The 17,202-nt window shown below is 44.3% G+C and overlaps 1 protein-coding gene across 2 annotated transcripts in view; it reads right to left on the reverse strand.

The window, feature by feature from the left end:
- katnb1 (katanin p80 (WD repeat containing) subunit B 1) overlaps nucleotides 1–17,202 on the reverse strand; it is a 74,862-nt gene that overhangs the window by 7,227 nt on the left and 50,433 nt on the right. The window contains exons 12-16 of one of the 2 annotated variants that reach the window (XM_038807013.1): nucleotides 16,896–16,946; nucleotides 16,153–16,229; nucleotides 12,346–12,465; nucleotides 11,371–11,517; nucleotides 3,991–4,067 (exon numbers count right to left, since the gene is read on the reverse strand). In XM_038807013.1, the coding sequence (XP_038662941.1) occupies nucleotides 3,991–4,067; nucleotides 11,371–11,517; nucleotides 12,346–12,465; nucleotides 16,153–16,229; nucleotides 16,896–16,946 (472 nt within the window). The remainder of the gene's footprint in view (nucleotides 1–3,990; nucleotides 4,068–11,370; nucleotides 11,518–12,345; nucleotides 12,466–16,152; nucleotides 16,230–16,895; nucleotides 16,947–17,202) is intronic. The other variant, XM_038807014.1, reaches the window with a different exon arrangement.

Consider the following 17,202-nt stretch of genomic DNA (forward strand, 5'->3'; position numbering starts at 1 on the left):
TTCTGACATTGACTGAAAAGGAGAAAGGAATGGATTTCAGACTAAGTCCTGGAAGCACATGGTGTGGCATTAGCCACAAATTAAACTTTACAGCCAGTAAAGCAATCAATGCTGACGACAGAACAAAAATCATTTAAAAGACAGCCAGTCAGGGAGACTCTCATAGGAGGTGGATGGATTACGTTACTCCAGCATGAAAGCTTCCACCTGATTTGCAGAGGACAAGTGAAGTGCCAGTCAGACAAAATAAAATACCAAGTAGCAATGTTAGGCAGTGGTGGGTGAATTGTCAAGTTACAAGGTGGTTGGACCCAATAGTAATTGTTACAGATGGCTGGTCAGCCCTCCACAATGGCTAAGATACTGAACCTGACTTTTTGAAGTTTTAAGATTGTGCAGAAAGATCGATTTGTTCCAGGAGTGGTAATACAAGATATAGGGCTTGGTTATTCTATAAAGAAACTTTATTAAAAGAAAATAATATTTAAACTTTTACTTCCCAGTTTTAACACTAACATATTACATGCAGTTTCTTAACCTTAACACTAGTTCTTATCAAACAGCACTTTGCATTAAAATACAGCTCTCGCTCCACTAACACATACATGCAAAGGCAACCCTTTCATTTAGGAAGCAATCTTTCTTTTGTTAGTGACATTCGTTCAGAACCCTTTTCCCAAACCTTCTCTTTGTGGCGATAGCTGCTTACATACTTTCTCTTTGCCTGTTCCAAATTGATTCTTTCTCTAAGCTCCACCTAGCCCTTCAAACACAGGTCCTCCTCTGGAATGTCCAGACTGGAACTTATCAACTGAATTGGGCTGCATGATTGCCACTCCCATTTACACAAAAGCTGAGCTATGCCATTCCTTCCAACTAATCATCCATTGGGGCAGACAAACGGTTATCAGACGCTGTAATAGGAAAATGGCTGGTCATGCAGAAATGTCCCGAAGGACAATGGGTCTCAGGTGAATAAACTTGTGTATTCCCTCATGAGTTTAAGTCTGAATGGGGCCATATGACTCAACCGGGTGTGGGTGTATCCCTTCGAGTCTGGGCCAACGGTATTTTCCTTCAGTCTGTTCAACCTTTCAACTGCCTGCTACACCTCTATTTATTTACGCAAGATCCTAATATCTCCCACATCTTGAAAATAATCAATAAATATTCAATAAGTAGCAATCTACTACTTATGGACAAAAAATGCATGCAGACTGCCATTCAATTAGATGTTCCTCCAGTGACACTGAGGGAGTGGTGAATGACTTGGAGGGGGGAGCCTCCAGGTGGTGGGGTTCCCAGGTATCTGCTGCTCTTGTCCTTCTAGATGGTAGTGGTGGTGGGTTTGGAAGGTGTCGTCGAAGGAACCTTGGTGAGTTACTGCAGTGCACCTTGTAGATGGTACACATGGATTCCACTGTTCGTCAGTGGCAGATGGTTTGACTGTGAAAGGAGGAGTAATCAAGCGGGCTTTGTGCTGGATGGTGTTAAGCTTCTTGAGTGTTGTTGCAGCTGCACTCATCCAGTCAGGTGGGGAGTATTCCATTACACTCTGACTTGGGCCTTGTAGATTTGTAGATGGTGGACAGGCTTTGGGGGAGGGGAAGGGGGGGGGGGGGGGTGTGGGGTCAGGAGGTGACGTACCTGCCATAGGTCGTTGACCTGCTCTGGTAGCCACAGTATCAATATGGCTCCAGTTCAGTTTCTGATCAATAGTAACCCCAGGATGTTGATTGTGGGGAATTCAGTAATGGTAATGCCATTGAATGTCATGGGGCGGTGGTTAGAACCTCCCTTGTAGGATATAGTCATTGCCTGGCACTTGTTTGGCGCAAATGTTATTTGCCACTTGTCAGCCCAATCCTGGATATTGTCTCCTTTGCACCAGCCTTCCCTCTAGCGCCCCCGTCACCATCACGTACCAACCCCCTCATACGACAGCACCGTCTCCATCTGAAATCTTACCCTCTTGCCCACCAATACCGCTACCCCACGAGACCTGCTATTGAACCTCGAGTGGAAAACCTGACTCACCCAACCCTTCTTTCACCTCACCTGATCCCTCACCCTCAAATGGGTCTCCTGCAGCATTACCACATCGGCTTTTAAGCTCTTCAAGTGTGCAAAAAATCCTTGATCACTTCACCGATGCCCCTAATCCCCTCACGTTCCAGGTCATTATTCTGACCAGGGGTCTTTCACCCCTCCAATCCACCATCTCCATAACCCCAGGGCCTGTCCCTGAGGCCTGGCCCGCCCCATCCCTTTGTTACCATCGAACCCCCCCCCCCCCCTCCTAGAATCCCTCCCATCCACTTCCTCCTGCAAACACCTCTCCCAGCATCCCCAGGACCATCAGAACCTGTTGAACCAACACCCGTGGCTCCTCCCCCCCCCACCGTACTCCCATTCAATAGCCAACCTTTGTTGCTAGTGTGGAGGCCCCTGCCCAGACTCCCGCCTCCCAATCCCCTCCCCATGAGTCAGTCCCTGAAAACAAAAACAAAAACAGCAGAATACCGCGGCCAGAGAACAGTCATAACCCCAAAGCACAATATAATTGTAACCAACTTTAAACGAAAGTAAACTACAATCTTCCGTTCAAATCTCCCGTTCACCGAACCCATAAAATCAGCTGAGCTCCCCACAAATACATAACAAGAAACAACCAAAAAGAGAGACAGCCCCAGTCTCCATCCCCTCGGTCCAAGTCCCAATCTGAGTCTCATCTCTTATTTCAGTCCCAGTCCTTCAGCCTTCACAATCGCCTCCGCCGCCTCCAACATCTCGAGGTAGAGGTCCCTAGAGTTATACGTCACCCTCAGCTTCGCCAGGTCGGGCCTGTGCAACCGGTGTGTACTGTCCAACTCATATCAAGAGGGTTCTGCCCCCTCCCTCAACAGCTTTGCCAACATCTTTGTGAAGTTCTGTCGGCCACAAGCCCTCCACCGCCTCAGGGAGGTCCACGATTTGTCGCCATATGTTTTGCTGCCTCGTTCTGTTCTCCAAGTCCTCTACCTTGGCTCGGAGTACTTTGCTAGCCTCCACCACCCTCTGCAGCTCCTCACCCATCGAGGTGAACTGGTCACTGTGCTGCGACAGGACCTCTTCTACCCCCTTCAACTTCTCTCCTTGTTCCCGTACCTCGGCCGATTTCTTTGACTTTGTCGGGTTCACCGGGGCAATCGCCTCCTCCACCAACTCCTTCATCGCAGCCATCGTCTCCTTCCAAAACACCTCCATGTGCTTAGCGAACTGCCTCTCAAACTCAACGGCCATCACCTCGGTCAGTGTTTCCACTGAGGAGAGCAGCCCCACCCAGCGATCCAGCCTCCGCCACCTTTCCTTTGCTGGGCTTACCCATTCACTCGACAACGGACGTTCGCTCGCCCCTTTCTTTCCAGTAGCTTTATTCTTCCTTATACCTTCCTGCACCAGCTCTTTCAATACTGCCCCTGAACCGGGCATTTAAGTCCAAAAACCAGAGCCTCAAGCAGGAGCCGCCCAATGTGCAACCTCCCCCTATATGCCGTCACCAAAGTCCCATGTCACCTCTTTCTTAATAGTTCCCTGTCAAAGAATCTGGAGGTTTTATGGCATTGTAGTAGCATCCCTACCTGAGCCAGAGCCTCCAGCATCGGGTCCCGCTCCAAGACTTGATGTGCGTCTATAACCTGGCCAAACAGGTCAATTGTCAACCTGAAAATCTTTCTCGCGTGCCTAAGGTAAGCAGTAAGAGTGAGAGTGTCTCCTGATCAGCCATGCTTGATGTGGAGTGGTGCCCCTCAGGCCAAAGCCTCTGGCTTCAGGCTAGTGACCTGTTCAGGAAAAAACAGCTACGGAAAACAGACATGGGAATGTGCTTTGTCTGCGTTTCTAGATGGAGAAAATCTTAAATAATCCTAACATTTTAAACAAAGTGGAACCATGAAAGATTTAACCCTCAACACACTGAAGGACTGGGATAGCCTTTTAACAGGTACATACGGTTTGAGATTAATAATGTTCAGGATGTCCACAATGATCGCCAAGTCATTCATGGTAACTGCTGAGTCAATGGAGGTCTGCAATGAAGAGATTGGTGTTAGAATGTGTATTTGAATCTAGGACATGTAGTTCTTCAGAATGCATCATACTAGCAAGTCCATAATGCTGTCAGTAGGAAAAGGAATAGATAAAGCCAGACTTGTTTTAGCTGAAGCAGAAAGCAATACGCTTGCAGCAATGTAATGGGCATTATGAATTCTTCTGCCAAACAGATGTAAGTATTACCCAGCCAAAATGTCAGTATTAAAATTGGGTAGGCTGAATTATAAGACAACCCCATTCAAAACAACTGCCTGCTACACCTCTATTTATTTACCCAAGATCCTCTAATCTCCCACATCTTGAAAATAATCCCCAAGATCCTCTAATCTCCCACATCTTGAAAATAATCCCCAAGATCCTCTAATCTCCCACATCTTGAAAATAATCAATAAATATTCAATAAGTAGCAATCTACTACTTATGGACAAAGAATGCATGCAGGCTGCCATTCAATTAGATGTTGCTCCAGTGACACCAAGGGAGTGATGAGTGACGTGGAGGGGGGAGCCTCCAGGTGGTGGGGTTCCCAGGTATCTGCTATTCTTGTCCTTCCAGATGGTAGTGGTCGTGGGTTTGGAAGGTGTCGTCGAAGGAACCTTGGTGAGTTACTGCAGTGCACCTTGTAGATGGTACACATGACTGCCAATGTTCGTCAGTGGCAGATGGTTTGACTGTTTGTGGAAGGAGGAGCAATCAAGCGGGCTTTGTGCTGGATGGTGTTGAGCTTCTCAATGGTGTTGCAGCTGCACTCATCCAGGCAGGTGGGGAGTATTCCATTACACTCTGACTTGTGCCTTGTAGATGGTGGATAGGACTAGTAGGAGTAGTGGACTCACAGTATGCCATCATTTCCAATTCCCTTATCATAGAATGGTTACTGCACATGAGGCCATTTGGACCATTGTGTCTACCTTTTCCCGGTAGCCCTGCAATATTTTTCTTTTCAGCTAATTATTCAATTTCCTTTTGAATGTCATGAGTGAATGCCTCTCCACATACTCTTGTAGTGGTGCAGTAGCATTGTCACTGGACTAGTAATCCAGCAGACTAGCTAGTAATCCAGAGGCCCAGTGTAAGGCTCTAGGGACCGGGTTCGAATCCCACCATGGCAGATGGTGAAATTTGAATTCAATACAAAAATCTGGAATTAAAAGTCTAAAGATAACCATGAAACCATTGCCGTAAAAACCCATCTGGTTCACTGCCATCCTTACCTGGTCTGACCTACATGTGACTCCACATTCACAGCAACATTGTAGACTCTTAAATGTCCTCCGGGATTGGCAATACATGCTGGCCCAGCTAGCGACACCCACATCCCATTAATGAATGTTTTACAAATTCCAGATCCTAACCACCCACTACATTAAAAAATTCTTGTTCATTGTGCCTTTGGTTCTTTTGCCATCCACCTTAAATCCTTGTCCTCCAGTTCTCCATCCACCCACATTGGAACAGTTTCTCCCCATCTTCTTAGCACAGGGCTAAATCGCTGGCTTTGAAAGCAGACCAAGGCAGGCCAACAGCACGGTTTGATTCCCGTATCAGCCTCCCCGAACAGGCGCCGGAATGTGGCGACTAGGGGCTTTTCACAGTAACTTCATTTTGAGGCCTACTTGTGACAATAAGCGATTTTCATTTCATTTCCTGACCCCTCATGGTTTTGAGCACCTCTATCAAAGCTCCTCTCAAACATTTCTTCTTTAAAGAGAACACCAGTTACATGGATAGATTGGAGTAGATGGTAAAGTTCCTCACCCTGGAATAATTATGCACCCTCTCTGAAGCTTTCACATCCTTCCTAAAGTGTGGTGCCCAGAACTAGACACCATACCCCAGTTAAGGCCGGACCATTGTTTTATAAGTGTTCAGTCATAACCTACTTGCTTTTGTACTTTTTGCCTCTATTTATAAAGCATAGAATCCCCTAATGCCTTATTACTGTAACTGCTTTCTCAAATTGCCCTGCCATCTTCAATTTGTGCACATAAACCCCAGATCCCTCTGCTTCTCCACTCGTTTTAGAATTGTACCCTATATTTTATATTGCTCTCCTCCTCCCTCCTACCAAAATGCATCATTTTACATCTCTGCATTAAGATTCATCTGTCATTCGTCCACCCATTCCAACTGGCCTAACATCTTGAAGATTATCATGATCCTCCTCACAGTTCACAGTATTTCCATGTTTTGTATCATCCACAAATTTTGTCTTGTATACCTATGTTAAGGTCTTTAATATAAATCAAGAAAAGCAGTGAGCCTAATACAGATCACTGGGGACCCCCCGATATACATTCCCCAGTCCAAAAAACAACCATTGATCATTATTGTTACCAGAGACTCAGTCAACTTTGTACCCATGCTGCCACTGTACTTTTATTCCATTGGCTCTAACTTTGCTGCCAAGCTTGTTATGTGGCACTTTATCAAATGCACATATTTATCAATTCTCTTCCCAGAACACAAATCCAGATCTGTTCTAGAAACTAAAATGTAAAATGTCACTCCACCTGGTATTAGTCAACACCAATCCCACCTCTTGTGCCTCATCAAACATGCTGCCCAGAGTGCTTTGTTGAGGCTTACTACGTTTGCGAAAGTCATTAAATCATTGTATGAATAGTTTTCATTTAATCTATATCTTAATTCACAGAAACAATCGCCATGGAAAAAAACTGGACAAGTCTATCAAATGCTTTAATCAAAAATAAGTACATCAGGGCAGCATGGTGGCAGTGGTTAGCACTGCTGCCTCATGGCATCAAGGACCCGGGTTCAATCCCAGCCCCGGGTCACTGTCCGTGTGGAGTTTGCACATTCCCCCTGTGTCTGCGTGGGTCTCACGCCCACAACTCAAAAGATCTGCCGGGTAGGTGGATTGGCCAGGCTAAATTGCCCCTTAATTGGAATTTGTTTTTTAAAAAAGTACAGTACTTTTGAAAGTAAGCTTTCTGCAAGTGAAGTGGGAGACAGCCTGAGTGAGGCAGTCAAAGTGGAATTGAAATTTGGTAATTTGGAGCAGTGTGGTAATTCGATGCAGAATGGGAGGAGGTGCTTTTTCCCTTTTTGGTTTGTTTTCTTTCTTCTTGCTTTGTAACTGTTAATCTGCCTGGAGAGATCCAGCAAGATACTGGGGAGGTAAGCGATATAAAGACCTACCTCGGGTATCTGCAGCGACAAGTGAAGATAAGAGTTTAATATATTTTTCTTAAATAATTTAATTGGTGATGGAAAGGTCAGTCAGGGGGTTTATGTTTTGCATTTGTGAGATGTGGGAGATCTGTGACGCTTCCAGCGTCTCAGATGACTACATCTGCAGGAAGTACACCCGATTGCAGCTCCTCACAGACCGCATGGATCGGTTGGAGCAGCAGTTGGATGTACGTAGGAGCATGAAGGTGGCGGAAAGCGTCATAGATAGGAGTTTTAGTGATGTGGTGACACCCAAGGTGCAGGCAGGTAGATGGGTGACTGCTAAAAGGGGCTTACAGTCAGGGCAGGAATCCCTTGTGGTTGTACCCTTCTCCAACAAGTATACGGTTTTGGATACTGTTGGGGGGGGGGGGGGGGGGGGGGGGGGTAGCCTATCAGAGGATAACAGCAGCAGCCAGAGCAATGGCACCACGACTGGCTCTGCTGTGAAGCGGGGTGAGGGGGGGGGGGGGGGGCTGCGGCAGCAAAGAGCGCTAGAACAATAGTTATAGGGGACACTGTAGTCAGGGGTTCAGATAGGTGCTTCTGTGGACATGAAAGACTCCAGGATGGCATGTTGCCTCCCTGGTGCCAGGGTCCAGGATGTTTCTGAAAGAGGCAGAAAGCATTCTGAAGGAGAGGGTGAACAGCCTGAGGTTTTCCTACATATTGGTACTAACGACATAGGGAGGAAGAGTGACGAGGTCCTGCAGCAGCAGTTTAGGGAGTTAGATAGAAAGTTAAAAAGCAGGACCTCTAGGGTTGTAATCTCAGGATTACTCCCTGTGCCACATGCCAGTGAGGCTAGAAATAGGAAAATAGTACAGCTCAACATGTGGCTAAACAGCTGGTGTAGGAAGGAGGGTTTCAGATATCAGGACCACTGGGATCTCTTCCGGGACAGGTGGGACCTGTGCAGGAAGAACGGGTTGCATCTAAACTGGAGGGGCATAAATATCCTGGCCGGGAGGTTTGCTAGTGTCACAGGTGAGGATTTCAACTAGTTTGGTGGACTAAAGTGCATTTGTTTCAATGCTGGAAGTGTAACAGGTAAGGCAGATTAGAGCTTGGAACTATGATGTTGTTGCCATTACAGAGACTGGGTTAAGGGAAGGACAGGATTGGCAGCTTAATGTTCCAGGATCCAGATGGGATAGAGAGGGGTGGGGAAGTTGCACTACTGGTTCCGGAGAATATCGCAGCTATACTGCGAGCACACACCTTGGAGGGCTCATACAGCGAGGCAATATGGGTAGAGCTCAGAAATAGGAAGGGTGTAGTCACAATGTTGGGGTTCAATTTAGACCTCCAAACAGCCAGCAGGAGCTATAGGAACAGATATGTAGGCAAATTTTGGCAAGGTGTAAAAGTAGCAAGGTTGCTGTGGTGGTGATTTTAACTTCCCCTATATTGACTAGGACTCACTTAGTGCCAATTGCGTGGATGGGGCAGTGTTTGTAAGAAGCATCCAGGAGGGCTTCTTGAAACAGTTATGTAAATAGTCCAACTAGGGAACGGGCCGTACTTGACCTGTTATTGGGGAATGAGCCCAGCCAGGTGGTCAACATTTCAGTAGGGGAGCAGTTTGGGAACAGTGACCACAAGTCAGTAAGCTTTAAGATACTGATGGATAAAGAGAAGTGTAGTCCTCAGGTGAAGGTGCTAAATTGGGGGAAGGCTAATTACAACAACATTAGGCAGGAACTGAATAATGTAAATTGGGACAGATGTTTGAGGGTAAATTCAACATCTGGCATGTGGGAGACGTTCAAGTGTAAGTTGATAGGAATTCAGGACCATCACGTTCCTGTAAGGATGAAGGATAAGTATGGCAAGTTTCCTTGGATAACGAGACATATTGTGAGCCTAGTCAAAAAAAAGGAAGCACGTCAAGGCTAGGAGGTTGGGAACACACGAAGAAAGTGTGGAATACAAGGAAAGAAAAAGAAAACTTAAGCAAGGAGACAGGAGGGCTAAAAGGGATCACGAAAAGTCATTGGCCAGCAGGATTAAGGAAACTCCCACGGCTTCTAATACATATATAAAGAGCAAGAGTAGCCAGCGAGAGGGTTGGCCACTCAAGGACAGGGGAGGGAATCTGTGTGTGAAGCCAGAGGCGAAGTATTAAATGAGTACTTTGCGTCAGTATTCACAAAAGAGAAGGACTTGGTGCATGATGAGTCTGGGGAAGGGTGTGTAGATAGTTTGGGTCATGTTGAGATAGTGAATTTTCAGGGGCGTCTTGACAAATATGTGAATAGGATGGGAAGAGAGATATGGTCCCTGGAAGTCGAGGGGGTTTTAGTTCAGACGGGCAGCATGGTCAGTGCAGGCTTGGAGGACCGAAGGGCCTGTTCCTGTGCTGTAATTTTCTTTGTACACTATTTTAGGGCTAGTGTATATTTTCCCCTGAAGGTAAATCCTTTTGGGCTATTACAGATTTGTAAATTTTTGGGATTAGATTAATAATTGCAATCATATTGGTTAATTTTAAAGTTTCTGCCGAAAAGAAGAATATAGGTTTTGTTCAGATCAAAGAAGTTGCAACTTGCTGTTAGCTCCGGGGAAGTATATAGAGAGCCCGGCGGTCGGGGTGTTGGATCGGCTGAGGAGACATTTTAAGTTGGAGGGGATATCGGTGTTGACAGCACTGTGTGCGAATCACAGGTTCAAGCCTAGGGACATGGATGGGATGTATGATAAATGAAGGGAGGCGGGACTGGAGAGGTTTAGGGACTTGTACTCAGAGGGGAGGTTTGTGGGTCTGGATGAGTTGCGGGAAAGGTTTGAGTTTCCAAGTGGTAGTGAATTTAGATATGTGCAGGCGTGGGTCTTTGCGCGGATAGAGTGGAGGACGTTTCCCAGGTCGCCGGGGTGCACTTTATTGGAGCAACTGCTACTCCCAGATGAGTTGGGGGAGGGGAGGATTGGCGTGAAAATGGTGAGGATCAAGAACAAATGGGAGGAGGAGTTGTGGGGTGTGGAGGGGGAGAAGAATAAGCTGTGAGGTGATGCGTAGTGTGAATTCAACCTTCTCCTGCACGAGGATGAGCTTGATTCAGTTCAAGATGGTACACAGGGTGCACATGACTCGGGAGAGGATGAGTGGGTTCTTCCAGGGGGTGGCCAATTTGTGTGAGAAGTGTGGGCGAGGGCCGGCGAATCATGCACACATTTTCTGGGGTTGGGAAGTTGGGGGAAATACTGGGAGACGGTGTTTGGGATGCGAAGATAGTGAGCATGGAGGTCAGGCCAGGTGCTTTAAGATTCGGTGGGAGTTGTTCATGATGATGTTTGGGGGATAAAAAAAATTTATAAACTGTGGACCGTGATTTTGCGGTGTGTGTATTTTATTTGTTGCATTTTACATGTTTAGACTAAAGTACATTTAAAAAATATAAGTTGCAACTCAGTTAGGGTCAGAAGTCAATGTTTGCAAATTACAAAGTCGAGTTGTAATTATTCAAAGGAACAGAGTTCAAATAAACAAAAAATCTAGTGAAATATAAAGTAAAGAAAGGTTATTGACCATGCCCATTACAATAATAATCATTTCAGTGTCACAAGTAGGCTTACATTTACACTGCAATAAAGTTTCTGTGAAAATCCCTATTTGCCACACTACGTCGCCTGTACGGTTACCCGGAGGGAGAATTCAGAATGTTGAATCCACCCAACAAGCATGTCTTTCAGGACTTGTGGGAGGAAACCGGAACACCCGGAGGAAACCCACCCAGACACAGGAAGAACATGCAAACTCCGCACATAAAGTGACCCAAGCCGGGAATCGAACCCGGGTCCCTGGCTCTGTGAAGCAACAGTGCTAACCACTGTGTTACCCATGCAACAGCATCTGGGCTGCAGCTGCACAGCAGAGACCCCAGGTACGAATCAGTTGACAAATTAGAAAACCCAATGTTGATGGATAACCCGACACCAATAAGTAATTCCTCCAAACTGGAAGAGGGTATGAGGCTGGTTACGGAGAAGCGGAGGAAGAACTGATTTTGTTATTCCTTCCGAGCATATGGTCATTATTTCAGTAGATGTGCCATACTACACACGAGAAATCACTGCACTGACCTTGACATCTCCAGTAGTCCACACGGCTCTCACAGTGTCTAAATTCTTGAACCGACTTGTTAATACCACGCACATGGTGTCATGTCCTTTCCGGATTTGGCTCACAGCATCTTCATCGCTCAAATCTGCCAATTTATTATTCTGAGGCTGGATAAATGTGGTACAAATTAAAACAACTCAATGCAATAGGTCACTTGGTTTGCCAAATTAACCGAAACCTCTGCTGCATACTGCCCCATTCGTATTTTAGCGCAACTACCTGGTAAGAAAACTATCCTTAAGTCATGCGATCCTTGCTCCCCGAGCTATTACTCAGATTGGTAGCCTCCTTCCTTATATAACCCCAGCACTGCAGATGTACTGCCATGTCAGTTGCTGAGATTTTTCAATGCCATCGGCCGCAATACAAATAATCAGTTTTAAATCATTCAAAGCTCTTAAAATTTAAGAATAGATCATCTATCAGCACCAAAATACTCAGGAATTGGGCCTTCCTTCATGGATACAAAACTATTTTGAAAATAAAGATCTACTTACTGGGGGTCTCCGTCATCAATTAATCGACCAAAGTTTTAACCCAGAAGGAGTTTTACAGTTGATCCCATGTCTAAATCCAGAACCAAATTAGACAAAGTGCAGATGCTTCGATGTGTACAGATTCAAAACGGAAGGGTGCATGTTGCTTCAAGTGTACAGATTCATACACTATTGCAAGCTATTTGTAGGTTCAAATAGCAAGGACGGACAAAACCAGCCGAGTGGAATTCTGGCCTCATTTGCTTTCCACTACAGATTACAAATAGGTTATTGGATATTGCGCACAGCAGCAGATCTGGTTGACTTCCTAACCCCTCGCCCAGGAAGCTGCAGTCAACTGTAATATTACTGCTGCCATTCAGACATCAAGAGCTTGAGCAGAACAGAAGCAGAGAAAATGCAAAACTACCCAAAGGGAAATCACTAAACACCACTTACTGGGAGAAAGTCTGCCACCTTCAACCCAATGGGCTCATTTTTAGCGATCGGGATTATTGGTGCTTCAGGCTGGCTGACGGGAGTGGAGGTTGCTGTTGGAGTAAAGTTCAGCTGATCTGGCTGAAAGAGAACACAGTTTCAACAGTCTGGATGGTGACTGCTCCATATTATTTCTCACATCATCATAAACCACTCATTACAAAACTGGGAAGGCCCCCAACTTCAAACAGCACCTACTCCAATCAAAGAGAGCTACATCAAAAATACAGCCAAAGAAATCAAAATATCCCAAAGAAAACTCGGAGATCCCTGGCAATATCAAGCTTCACAGACTTATTTAGATCAAACAATATCCAGTCATTAGTTTTTAATTCCAAGAAATGCAAAAAGTCCCTGTTACTAAAACTTCAATTATTTCTGACAAATAACGAACCCCATCACTATTGGTGGCATTATGACAACAACATACATTTATATACCACCTATTCTTTTTTAAACCCAAAACACTTCAGAGGCACAATTTAGAACATGGAGACAGAGGTGAGGAAGGAGATATTAGGAGGAATAGCCAAATGTTTGCTCACAGATGAATTAATTTGCCTAGTGTTATTCTCATTGTAAATACAGCAAAATATACTTGGGGCCTCACGGTAGCATGGTGGTTAGCATCAATGCTTCACAGCTCCAGGGTCCCAGGTTCGATTCCCGGCTGGGTCACTGTCTGTGTGGAGTCTGCACGTCCTCCCTGTGTGTGCGTGGGTTTCCTCCGGGTGCTCCAGTTTCCTCCCACAGTCCAAAGATGTGCAGGTTAGGTGGATTGGCCATGCTAAATTGCCCGTAGTGTAAGGTTAATGGGGGGATTGTTGGGTTACGGGTATACGGGTTACGTGGGTTTAAGTAGGGTGATCATTGCTCGGCACAACATCGAGGGCCGAAGGGCCTGTTCTGTGCTGTACTGTTCTATGTTCTATGTTCTTGGTTCCCACATTTTTCTTGAAATCGGTTTTGTCATCAGTTATGCATGAACATTGTTTTGTTTTTGATTTTATAAAATCATTATGGCACAAAAGCAGGCCATTCAGACCAATTTTGTGCCAGATCTCTGCACAGCAATTCAATCATTCCAATTCCCCCTTCTCCATCTCTGTAGCCACACGATTCCCTTGTGACATCATTAATCGTCTTCACTCTCGCTGCCCTCATACGTAGCAAGATCCAACTCATTACCACTTGCTGCATAAAAAAGTTCTTCTTTCCTGCATCTTTTTCCCAAAACCTAAAACCTATCACCACTTGTCCTTGCACCATCAGCAATGTGAATATAAATGATTAACTGAAACAAAACAATTGACTGGTGCAATGTTTTGATACCAAGCTGCACAACAGGGAGAAAAAAGGTCCTGTTGATCGTTAAAAATCAAACAAGGGACAGCAGTGTAGATGTTTAGATAATTCTCCAAAAAACACAGCCCTGAAAATTCAAGTATTCCTTCTTTTAGAACTGATTTAAATCATTTTAATGTAGTCAGTGGCTTTCCAGTATTCGGACACCTTTAAATTGTTGATCATTAAAATCCAGAGTTCCTTGCAATGCACATTTATTTTTTCTTGTTGCTGCATTGCTTCTGGGAGAAAGACTGCAATGAAAAGCCACTGAACATCTGCCAATTCAAGCTATTGCTTTTCCACGTCATAAATGTTCAGCAAATTTAATTACTGAACTCTCCAAAGTGGTTTTGGAATTGATGGTAATTAAATGCAGGAGCTTCAATGTAGCTCAGTCACCAAAACAATCTTCACAATCTGTTTCAAGTAGAGCAGGGGCTCAGACACCAGCTACTTCTGAGGAATGATGCAGCGAAATGTCCAGAATTGGGAAAGCTTTTGTCAATAACTAATCCTAGTATTGCTGGCACTTCACCTGCAGCAACGGCAATCAGTTTCTATGATCGTATCTCAGCTTTTCCAGCAATAGACATCAAGAGTTCCTTGATATCTGCAACCCACGTACAATCTCTGACAATATCATGCCCAGCATAGTACAGTTGGGTACAATATGAATAAACACTACTCGCAAAGGCTTGTTGTGAACATTACAAAATTCATCCTACAAAAATGCTACTTCTTGATGTCTGAGATGTGATTCAATCTCACCACTCGGATCCAGTACACCATCTGTGTCTGGTGAAATTCTCAAGAAAATTTTGCTTCATTTATCCTTGCCTTCTTCTGTGTTTTACCAAGCCTATGCTTGCCCAGTGATGAAGTACTGTAGCCCTCATTGGCAAGCCAAAGATATAGCCTTTCCTGTTGTTGGTTTAGTGCAGGTGACGTACGCTTGTTGCGGAGAAGCCAAAGACATGACGATCAGTACTCTGCATCAATCAAAAAGATCGAAGTTGCCAGCACTTACGGCAATCCTCAACTTTTTTCAGGGAAGAAATCACTGTTGCAACTGCAATATCCCATGGCTAAGCTTAAAGGACTCTGGATCCTCAGATGGAAATAGAGTGACAAAACCCAAATTCTGAGACTGCAAGACCGCAAGCCCATAAACTGATGACTCTGATCCAACCACTCAAGATAATTTAACAGTTTTGCATGCATGCGTGCCTGCCTTTCAATGGCATCAAAAACAGCCACCGGCTGTAATTTGACTAGAAATTGTTAGATTAGTTTAAATAAGAAAGCATGTAATTTAGTAAATATCTGACATTATATTCACAGCTTACACATCCAGCAAAAATAGGAATGAGGCTTCCCCCACTGTGGATAAATGTACCATGTGGTGTAGCACAAACCCAAAAGGACCGGAAGGTCCCAGGTTTGGTTCTTGGTCTACACAGCATTAGGATATCTCATTTGGGGCAGCAGTTGGTGGAAGATGTTACAGTTGTCCTCAATGCTGTTGGGCCTGAAGTTGGGGAAATTACTGGGGGAGGTGGTGGCACAGTTGTATTGTCACTGGACTAGTAATCCAGACACTTAGAATGCTCTTGGGACCCGGGTTTGAATCCCACCACGGCAGATGGTGATACTTGAATTCAATAAAAGAAATATGGAAATAAAAGTCTGGAAAAGGTGAAATTTGAATTCATTAAAAAAAAATCTGGAAATAAAAGTCAAATGATGACCATGTGATTTGGCCCATCTGGTTTGCTAATGTCCTTTAAGGAAGGGGATCTGCTGTCCTTACATGTGATCCACAGCAATATGGTTGGTTCTTTAAAAAAATGCTACTCAGTTAGAGGAAAATTAGGGCCTTGCCTGCGATGTCCATATCCCATTAAAGGACAAAGGAAAAAAAAGAAAATCAGCCATGGTTTTACTCCTGCTGCTCAATTACCCCATGTCTATTGGTATATTGAGCCTGTAACACGTGGTAAAACAACATAGCCAACACTTGTTCCACAGGTTCATGCATTAAGATAGAGCAAATAGGCAATACGTTGGCAGCTGTTGGCACCCATGGGACTACATCCCAGTAAGAGTCAGAGTCCTTGGAGAACAGATGGAAATGAAAGAAAAACAACATAATATATTGCTTGGATCATCCATTCTGCACATGTACCAGCCTCTGGAACCATTAAATGGATAAAACAAAATCAATACATTGTTGATGCTGGAAATCTGAAATACAAACAGAAAATACTGGAAATACTCAGCAGATGAAACTGCATCTGTGGAGAGAGAAACTGAGTTAACCTTTCAAGTCAAGGACCTAGTTTCAGAAATAACTAGCTTGGTAGAACTAGTTTTCAAGGTATGAATAACAATAAAATGTCTTCCACAGATTGCATTACTAACCTGCAATCTTTTCACTCCAGGAGAGTACATCTCTGTTGGAGCAGTCACTTTCTCAACTTCCTTCGCCAAAATAGTATCTACACAAAACATTGACATAACTAATAAAGTCCAGCACTAAAGAGAAGAACATTAAGCACAGTCCACCAAGTTCCAATAAATCTACTCCATGCATCCACAGGAAAACAGTTTGATGTTTGCAGAACATTATTTAGCAACTGCTCAGAGTGAAAATCTGGGGGAACCGTTCAAAGTATATAGAAATGGGGGTAAATAATGAGTTCAACAAACTTTAAGGACAAGGAATAAATATGATTTTCATTTTGAAATCAACCAGGTTTGTATGGAAAAACATCTCAGCTAAAGTATGATGATAAAACATGAGTGTAAATGAAGGAGTCTTTGAATTGAAACTAGAGTAGCAACTTCACTTAATTTATGTAGTAAACTGCCATCTAGTGTGGTGAATGGAAAAGGACTCAACACAATAGAGATCAACAAATGTCCTAATCTAACTGAGTGAAAAAGGAGATTTTCTTAACAAACTGCAGCAAAAGATGAAAATGGCCTGAAACAAGTCATCATGTATGCAGCCAATGACAGACTAACTAACTGGAACTGAAGTCTAGATCAGTATGACCAGGAACAGACACGTCCTGAAGTAGATGGTTGGATGTAGTGACCTGACAACTGCACTAAAGTTCTATGTAGATGTAAATGTAAAAAGTGATCCAAAAGAGGCTTACCATCTTCCGGAGGAGCAGGGAAAGGGTCAGTTCTCCGAGGTGGAGTCCGAGCTGCCACAAGAACACACCAATGAGAAGAAGCAATAGTATTTCATTTATATTTTCAAATATTTCAACATAATAAAACAATTAAAAGAAATATTTTTAAAAACTTTTTACGATTAACACTGAACATCTTCCATTTTTTTTTAATTCATTCATGGGGTGTGGACATCACTGGCTGGACCATCATTTGTAGCCCACCTCTAATTGCCCTGAAAAAAGTGGGTTGCGAAGGCCATTTCAGAATCAACCACATTGCTGAGCT

Source organism: Scyliorhinus canicula, chromosome 9 (assembly GCF_902713615.1).
Source record: "Scyliorhinus canicula chromosome 9, sScyCan1.1, whole genome shotgun sequence".
NCBI classification, from domain to species: domain Eukaryota; kingdom Metazoa; phylum Chordata; class Chondrichthyes; order Carcharhiniformes; family Scyliorhinidae; genus Scyliorhinus; species Scyliorhinus canicula.